The following is a 10,000-nucleotide window of genomic DNA, read 5'->3' on the forward strand; positions in this document are numbered from 1 at the left end:
CGATCTCAAAAAGAAAGTGACTTCCAGACTCTCGAACACGAGCATAGGCGTCCCAAACTCATCATTCTCAGTCAATGTAATGATCTGTAGGGTGTATATGGAACCCTAATATAAAATGCCGAAAAATATCGGCCAATCCTTGTTTACAGCGACGAAAATAAATAAAAGAAACTTACTTTTACTGCATCTTTGTGTCTATTTGAGGCGTTCTGGGCTAGTTTTGAAATTTGCTCCTATTCTTCATTAAAAGACAACAAGGTACAGTTAACGTAAGTTCGTTTTATTAAGTTTCGTCGCTGTAAACTAGGATTTTGCGATTTCTTTCAGCATTTCATGCTTCCCTTATAAACCTTTTCATATCGGTTTGGGACACATGTGCCCACAGGCGGCCCAAGCTTTTTACGATGTCGTTAGTTGTCATTTTCCCTCATAAAGAGAAGAAGGGAAATGACAACTAAACTACATCGTAAAAATCCGAAAGCCACAGTTTGTCCACAGATGGCACAGAAAAGACGAGGACAACTGTACGCAGAGGTAAGCTAAGTTTATTTCTACATTTACAGCTTATTTTAGCATTTGTAAGGTTAAAGTTAATTTTCCATACAAATACCGAGCTTGGGTGGCCTGTGATGTGCCACGAGTGGGGACTCTAGACTGGTCGCCAACCTGGTCGCCTGGTTTACCAGCGGTCAGCGGTATTTGTAATTTATATATGCGGTTCGGCCTCTTGAATGGCGGAGAAGGTGGCGTGTCGCGTGTTTATAACACAATCCTAGATAGAAAATGATTGCATTGGTGATGCTTACCAGATAGTAGCTAAAGGAAACACGCGTCAAGGCCTTTGCTAGGTTCATGGGTGAGATCGGAATAATGGTTTCGCGGCTACAGCATGAGGGATTCGATTTGGAAGATGTGATCGACGAGGAGTTAAGAGCGGCAGGCTTCTTAGAACTTTGTCAAAGGTATGTATACAGAAATTAATATGGCAAGGAAACGCTTTTCCTCCTCTAGTGACTGTGTAATCTGGAATCCGAGGTAAACTATTTGTTAGCAGCCATCCGACTCAACACAGATTAACTGTTAAAGCTCATGCATTATATTCAATTTGTGCTAGTTGCTGTGTTGATGTCAGTTTTACTCGATTTATTTATCTTTTAACTAGCTTATCTTTATCTGTATTGCAATTCACTGACAGTTTGACAAGTTTAACAGACTAACGAGGAAGCAATAATGATAGAAATAACAGAAAAGGATAAGGTCTCTTGAATGATTTGTAAAAGAGTACACATGACTCCATTAATTTTTAAAAATAGAGAAATCATCTTGTTGGGTGATTGACAAGTCACCAGATCAAATGAGCTGCTTGGCATCAAGTTTAGGCTGACGCACTGGTTTTGGAAGAAAAGTGTATCAACTACAGTGATTCTTGATGAATTTTTGATGAATTCTTGATGTCAGTTTTGCACGATTAATTTATCTTTTAGCTAGCTTATCTTTATCTGTATTGCAATTCACTGACAGTTTGACAAGTTTAACAGGATAACGAGGAAGCAATAATGATAGAAATAACAGAAAAGGATAAGGTCTCTTGAATGATTTGTAAAAGAGTACACATGACCCCATTTTAAAAATAGAGAAATCATCTTGTTGGGTGATTGACAGGCAGTCCGCTGCTGTTTTCATTGACATTTGGCAAGCAGATGGAGAGATGGGTAGAGCACTACTCAGAGTTGTATTCCAGAGAAAATATTGTTGTCACTTCTGCAATCGACTCCACTGAACCACTACCTGTCATGGAAGAACTAGACGCTGAACCAACACTCCAAGAATTTGGCAAGGCCATCGACAGCTTGGCCTGTGGAAAAGCACCTGGAACGGATGGCATTCCACCAGATCTAGTCAAACGCTACTAGACCACTCTTCTGCAGCCACTACGTGATGTTCTTTGTCAGTGCTGGAGAGAGGGAGGTGTGCCACAAGACATGACAGACACCAAGATAGTCACCCTGTATAAGAACAAGGGCGAGAGGAGTGACTGTAACAACTGAAGAGACATCTCCCTTCTGAGCAATGTAGGCAAAGTGCATACCCGAGTTGTCCTAGCACACCTACAACAACTAGGAGAGAGTGTCTAGCCCGAGTCCCAGTGCAGCTTTCGAGCAGAGCGTTCCACAGTGGACATGATCTTCTCCCTTTGACAACTGCAGGAAAAGTGCAGAGAACAACAAAAGCGTCGGTACATCACCTTCATTAATCTCATGAAAGCGTTTGACTTGGTCAGCAGGGAAGGGCTCTTCGGTATCCTGGTGAAAATTGGATGCTCCCCAAAACTACACAGCATGATCAGGTCCTTCTACGACAGCATGAAGGCGACAGTGCTATATGAAGGCAGCATATCTGAGCCCTTTGACATGAAGAGTGGTGTGAAACAAGGCTGCGTTCTTGCGCCCACCTGCCTCAGGATATTTTTTTTCCCTGCTTTTGAAGCATGCATTTGGGACTGCCAAAGAAGGACAGTACCTGCACACAAGATCAGACAGGAGGCTGTTCAACCTTGCCTGACTGAGAGCAAAGACCAAAGTACATGAGATCACTATCAGAGACCTGCTCTTTGCTGATGATGCTGCCATCACCTCACATACAGAGCAAGAGCTTCAGGAACTCATGGACAGGTTCTCTCAAGCCTGCAAAGACTTCAGGCTCGCGATCAGCCCAGGGTGTGGAAACGTCACCTGTCACCTCATCAACAGCTACGAACTTGGCATTGTACACCAGTTCACCTACCTTGGGACCACAATCAGTGACAACCTATCCCTGGATGCTGAGATCAACCATTGCACTGGGAAGGCCGCAACAACACTTGGTCAACTCACCACATGTGTGTGGGAGAACCCCAAGCTCACAACCACGACCAAGATGGCAGTATGCAATACCTGCATCATCAGCACTCTGCTGTACAGCAGTGAGGCGTGGACAACCTACGCAAAGTAGGAGCTGAGACTGAACAGTTGTCACATGCCCTGCCTTCGCCGCATCCTCAACATCAAGTGGAGCTACAAAGTGCCAAACGTTGAGGTCCTTGCACGAGCTGGCCTCCCTACAACGTTCACGCTGCTGAGACAATGCAGGCCGCACTGGCTCGGCCATGTTCACGGGATGGAAGGTGGCCGGATTCCAAAGGACATCCTGTACGGCGAGCTAGCCTCTGGCACAAGACCTGTTGGCCGACCCAAGCTGTGCTATAGAGATGTCTGCAAGCGCAACATGAGAGCTCTGGACATCAACACTGAGAGCTGGGAGTGCACAGCAGCTGACCGCAGCAGATGGCGCAGTGTGCTGAAGAAACAATTGAAGATGGGCGAAGAGAAGATCCAGAACCTGGTAGAGGACAAGAGAGCCAGACGGAGACAACCCGGCAACCACTCATACCTGCATCCACTGTGGCAAAGTTTGTTGCTCCCGGATTGGCCTCACCAGTAACAGCCATAGCTGTTCTACCCTTGGACCTACCACGGCATCTAACTAGGGTGCATTATCATCCATGGTCGACACTGTCCATCGGAGGCCTACTATTGTTGTAAAAAATCAAACGTCCAGCCGTTTTTACAAGAAGAAGAATCAAAGGCAATGTACTCACATGTATCTATGTCTGTGTTATATGTGACCGTCCACGGGAAAACCAACAAAAAGGTGATGACACGGGCACGCTATTTTAGCACGCTAGACAAAAGAAATTTTCTTTAACACGGGAGTGCCGTGTCGTAATGCACGCCTCATTAAAATTTTCTTGTGTCTGATACTACAAGTTGTAAACAATAGAGCGTGTTATACCAAACAAAAGAGCGTGTCAGCAAAGGTAAAATCGAGCACCGCGTAAAAAGACACGGAGTGAGTGAAATTGCACGACAGCTGCGCCAAGACGAAAATTCCCTTGAAACGAAAATTGACTTCGAATTTTCGTGCGAAAAATCGCTCTGTTCCATAAATGACCTCAAAAGATTGAGCCAAATTTCGCTCTTTATTTGCTGTTCTCGAACATTCCCACGTATTTTCTGGACAAAAATTTGCCAAGTTCGAATTTGCCGCGATGATTGTTTTCTGCCGTAATTTCACAATGTGTAAGCTCTACAACAAACTCTTGTTCGTGAAGCAATCGCAGTTTTTGTTGTGTGAGCCAATTTTTTTTTTTTCGTTGGAAATAGCAGATTAAACTGTCGGATCATTGAATCTATTTTCGATACGACTTTATTTACGCTAACCTTAACGCGTTTATTTACGCGTACATACGCTTGTTCAGTGATGTTGTTGATGGCGGCCGCCGATTCATGTCACAAAAATTCGCTGCTTCAAATTTTGTTATCTCGAATTTTCGTTTGGTTACCTCCAAAATTCGCTACTTCGAATTTCGCTATCTCGAATTTTCGAGAAAGATCGTGAATTTTTCGCTTCAAACCCTACGAAAAATCGTTCGAAAATTCGATGACCTTTCGTGAAAAATTCGCGAGAACAAAGGACGAATTTCGACGAATTTCGTTTGCATTACTTTTGCAATTTTACGGTGCCTGTTTTGGCACGCATCTGACACGCAACACGCCACGCTAAACAGAAGGTTTGGAGTGTCTCAGTGTGCACAACAAAAGCCACCGTGACATTTATTGTGCTATTCATTAAATATGCGCATATGGCGTGTTGAATGTCACGCTCAGCGTGCCGTGTCATGCACGCGTGCCCGTGTCATCACCTTTTTGTTGGTTTTCCCGTGGATGGTCACATATTTGAATCGCTGTCGCAGTGTGGACCGCATTAACTTTGATTAGTGTCGGAACCGCGCTTTGCTTTTTTTAATTAGAAATATACATTTATATTCTTCAAGCCAACCATTCGCTTGTAGGAAAGGACATAAATTGTCACTTATTTTCTCCCAAAAGGCTTCATCAAGCAGAAGAAAAACATAAACAAATGGGCACAAAGCATGCTGTTTGACAGAGAGTCATTAATTTTTGTAAAATATGCTGTCAATTCCACTCATAATGGGGAGTAGAATGTTTTAAAAGTTTCTTGGATGATCATTTACATGTAACAAGTGTAACATTTTTCATCCTAACTGGTGGTAAAAATAATGAAATGAAAGTAGCCAGCTGAAGATGGCTTACTAGCTGGCGGTTTTGACTGGCTACCAGGCCTTACTGAGAGCCTTGAATGTCAGTTTAAGATTGTGATACAACACATTTTTTATGACCATGTTTACTTGTTTCCTTAAAAAAAATTGATAGTAATACATGTCAAAGACCAGTGCCTTCATTATGCTTCGGGGATCAAAGATTTTCCTTCTGTTGCTTGAAATAATAATATTATTATCCGCTAGTCTTTTCTCCTATAATTTGGCCATTTTATTTGCAACAGAGCTTTGTTTTGTCAAATGATTCTCCTGTTACTTTATACTATTGTCCTTCTACTTTACTTCTGCATGAAAACTCTGTCTATGGTAATTGACTCATCCCCGTACCCTAAATAGAGGTAGCCATAAGAGTAAAATTAAAGGAAAGCTAACAGTTTTGTAATCAGTAAATTAGACCTACAGTACATGAAATCACTGTAAGGTGATACATTGTATGTTGCAAGGTGAGATAAACAAATATTGAGATTAGAAAGACAAAACTTACAATCATGTACTGTTTCTTTGAAATTAATGCGACTGAAGTTGAGGACAACAAACATGTCCTTGAGAGGAGCAGTTTTCAGAAACATTTCCCAGCTAAGGGTTATTAATATCATTTTTCCAACCAAACGTGGTGAGATTATTTATTGCTGGGAGCCGGAAAAATAATATTATTACCCGACTGTGAGCGTAATTTTCCTGGCTGTTAATTAAAGGCAGTAGTCGCCTCAGAAAGAACTTGGAATGTCAGTAAAGTTTTTTTATCTGCTCACACCTTAGTTTCTATTTAATCGCAACTGATATGAACGTAAACACTTCATTTCTTAAGTTTGATTGCATTGTGTTTCTATTTCCAGGCTCTTTCTTGTGTCATTAGTGCTATTTGCACTTATGTATGCAAAATACATGATTCAACCATGTATTCCTGGCTTAAGGACGTTCGCGCTAATTGTTTCTGCGCATCCTTACTGCGCACGCAAATCCACATGCCACGCCATGCCACGTCATGCATCGAGCGCGCGCGCTAAGTACTCAAATGAACAATGATAGGGCAGATGACCATTGTTATTAGCTTTGATTGGATTTAACGATCTTGGACGTTCGGTGACCCCTACTTTTCTTTTCAGAAACAGAATTCATTTACAATTATCTCCACATTGTCCAAAAATGAACAAAAAATCAATGTGGGAAGTTAAAAAAAATTGAAGATTTCTGTCCACGGGACATAGAATTTTGCGGCTGCAAGGCGCATGAAACTATTGTCGTTAAATGCGAACTTGTTCTTTGAGGAACCTCACCAGCTGACTAAATTCGCTTAAAAGGTCCATTTAAACCATATTTGGCAGAGGACATTTCCCTTCAAAGCGCTAATTGCAATATTTTGGGACTTGCAGCGGTCTGTGGTCTTCTTCGCCAAGGCAGCCTGATTTACTCAGATTTTGGTGTTCTTCTGGGCATGTTATTTCCAAAACGAAGTCGGTGACCCCCCATTTTTTTTACATTTCTGACGTCGCTAACTCATGATCTTTCAACGGTAAAATTTTCAGAAAAAAATCAATGTTAGAAAAATTTCGCGCGAACGTCCTTAACAGACCTGTAGTGGGCAAAATTCACTTGATATGTTGGGGAAGAGGGGAAAGAAAAGTGATTGTAAGGTCAATGGAATAAAAATGTTTTTAAACTGGCCGAAAGTAACACAACAAGTTCTAGACGATTAGCTGAGATTCTTGAAAGGTGCTTTCATCACTTTCAAGAATCGCTCAGGATCTTTTAGTTTAGGTGAACTAATGAACATCAGAAATGTTGACACAGAAGCTTTATTGTGGGAAATTTGTTTGTCCGTGTTCACTGGGAAAAGTTCCAAATGCCCAAAATGGGATCAAATTTGCACCATAATCAAGGAAAACATGTTTCTGAGAGTCTAGGTCATCAAAACTCTCCAGGGGAGCATGCAGATGGTGATTCATGCCAAAGGCATGATTAAATAGGCCCGTGGTCCATCATACCTGCCTATGATGTTTGCATTCCCGCCTATAAAAATCTGTATCTACATCCCTGATACATGTATTTTAGAATTGCCGCTTGTACATGTACATGGTATAGAGTAATGTAGGAAAAGTTAGAAGAAATGACTGTACAGTATAATATTATGTAATTGGTCAACCTTTATTAAACTAAAGTTTAACCTAAAAAATTCAATCAAGATAATACAGTGTATATGTTGTCGGTCAAATCCGTTTTCAGGTTGTATCCGTTTTTACCTAGGCATCGCTGAGCTGTAAACTTAAGCCAGCAATATATCACATTGTCATACATGCAGGGGTGAACATATGTACAGTCCTACGGTGACCAAAACCAAGTTTTCTTGCAAGGATGGGTTACCATAATTATTTTCTTACCAATGGTGCTCTGTGTTTGGGCCTTTGGCATATGGAGCTTTGTTATAATTTGATTAACAAATATATGGTTTGGAAAGGCATTCATCTTTTTCATTTCTTATTTGACAACCTTGTTAAATTGCTGAAAGCTTTACATACAATGCTAACTAGAGTAACACCTGGTATAATTATGTAATATCAGGATTTTGCAGAGATACATGACAATCAGACACGATGATAAAAATCACTCACAGATACATGTACAAACAGATTTGCATCAATTCTGTGTTTGCTTACACATGTTTTGCATGCACTTTTTTGGACACTCTTAGCTGCACTGTGCGTTAATGCGTTCACCTTGAAAAATGTGCTGTAATGAATTTAGTAATTGATTTGCAGGACTACAAGGTCACTTTTCCAGAGGGTGGGGGCAATTGAAGGTTAGTGTAATGGTTTACATGTTTGAACAGTACATCTAGTAGAATCCAATGTTTTAGTAGCAATAATAATAATTACTGAGTATAATTATTATTGTGTTAGAGCGAGTTTCAATTGAGTGTCGTAAAACCAAAACCAAAGTAATTACTTTGGCCAATAAAAAAGGACTGAGACAATCCAGCAAACCAATCAAAACTCGAAAGTAATTACACGTACAATGTAGCTGACACAAAGCATGGGAAAATGTGCACGCATGAGCCACGATTGGTTTTGGTTTCACTTCTGATTGGTTGAAAAAATGGTGCGAAAACTTTGAACCAATCACTGAGTGAAGTAATCATAAACCAAAGTAATTATCTAATTACTTTCGATACTCAATTGAAAACCGCTCTAAGACAAACCAACTTTCATGGAGGTACATGTACTGTATCTATTAAGAGTGTTATAGCTACATGTACGTACATGTATCTTTACTTACATCTGTCTGACTTTTCCTCTTCTCTCAACTTTCATTATCTTACAGTGCAGCTCCAATATAAGGGAACTAGGCGTATTATACATGTGTATTTTGCGTATGTGCTTATGTCAATACGTGCACATAATTATGCACATAAAATTATTGCCTTTAAATGCAAGGGTTTACAACTTGTGCAAACCTCAACCATCTGTAATTTTATTTGTTTGTGTACTCGAACATCAAACCCAGTGCATATTATGCGTAGCCATAAATAATTTTTCGAAGTAGAGGCCAGAAACCCAACAACACCAAACACTTACAAGACAGTACTTACCATCCATCCAAGGTTGGTAGACTGTGAAGGAGGAGGTTGTTAACTCATGGACTCCTGAACCTCCCCCACTGACAAGTAAAAATACAGTAATTGTCTGTTGTTAGACAGTCTGAGAGTGAAAGTCTCACTCCTACATGTGTAGGAGTCAATGGGTTAAACAGTGAAGGAAGTAGCCCCAAAGTGCCCAATAATTACTTTGTTCATTCGAAAAAGGGATAAACCAAAATACAAGAATACACCATCCTTTGAGTGGTAGAATAATATTGTTTTTATTCTCTCGATAATTTCAAATTTTTAAGGTGTAAGAAAGAAAGAATGAAAAAAAGAGAACTTTATTCATTTTTAATTAATACAGTAGAACCCCGGTAACTGGAACTCGGATAACTCGAACTCCCCGCTAACTCGAACTGAGTCTCATTTCCCTTGGATTTGACCCAACTTTTCAGTCATTTTTACTCGGTTAACTCGAACTCGGGTAACTTGATTTTAGTGCAACGAACAGATCAAGTATTTGACAGTTATTTACCGATCATAAGTTTAATTTGCACTGTATTGTTTACGGATGTGCTGAAAAGCAATAAACTATTTATTATTAACCTGGAAAACTGAGTATTTTAATTAATTGAACCCGATACTCGAAACCCTGCTAACTCGAACAGTTTTTCGTTTCCCTTCAGAGTTCGAGTTACCGGGGTTCTACTGTATGTGTAATGAAAGGGAGAGATACCAGAGGGTATCCTTTTCGAAGGTATTTGCCTGGATCTTATTAACTGAGAGTCAATTATGATTGAGGTAGACTGAAACTCAACCCACATACATGTACATGTGTGGCCTAGAGGCCAGAGTTGAACCTGGTGAGAGGTGAGAGGCACGGTTGATAACCACTAAAACACCTTGACTCCCCATGTAAAATTTAACGTTTGTTGATTTTCTTTTCACTAGAGAGTCAGTCTTCTCTACGGATACTTCTGAACTCCATTGACCAACAACTCAAGGATTATCAAGAAAATTTACAGACTCCTAGGTGAGCTGTGTCACACTTGCATAGTGTTTCTCATAGTATCAAGATGGTTTTAGTTGCAGCCTTTTATTTATTACACTAATAATTATTTTCTTTTTTTTTAAATATATGTTTAGTCCAGTTGCAAAAGATGACAGTGAAATTGCTGTAGCCACTGAAGAACAAATTGAAAAACAAGAACCTAAGAAAGCAACTGTCATTGTTATTGATGATG

General features: G+C 40.3%; 1 protein-coding gene across 5 annotated transcripts in view; it reads left to right on the forward strand.

Annotated features, from left to right (window-relative positions):
- The first annotated feature begins 732 nt into the window (after positions 1–732).
- LOC137970822 (histone-lysine N-methyltransferase SETDB1-like) overlaps positions 733–10,000 on the forward strand; it is a 76,657-nt gene continuing 67,389 nt past the window's right edge. For all 5 annotated transcript variants that reach the window (XM_068817400.1, XM_068817402.1, XM_068817403.1 and 2 more), the window contains exons 1-4: positions 733–962; positions 7,936–7,976; positions 9,708–9,789; positions 9,903–10,000. The exon at positions 9,903–10,000 is cut by the window's right edge and continues 586 nt beyond it. In XM_068817400.1, the coding sequence (XP_068673501.1) occupies positions 853–962; positions 7,936–7,976; positions 9,708–9,789; positions 9,903–10,000 (331 nt within the window). In that variant the 5' untranslated portion in view covers positions 733–852. The remainder of the gene's footprint in view (positions 963–7,935; positions 7,977–9,707; positions 9,790–9,902) is intronic.

The sequence above is a fragment of the Montipora foliosa genome, chromosome 9, assembly GCF_036669935.1.
Source record: "Montipora foliosa isolate CH-2021 chromosome 9, ASM3666993v2, whole genome shotgun sequence".
NCBI lineage: Eukaryota > Metazoa > Cnidaria > Anthozoa > Scleractinia > Acroporidae > Montipora > Montipora foliosa.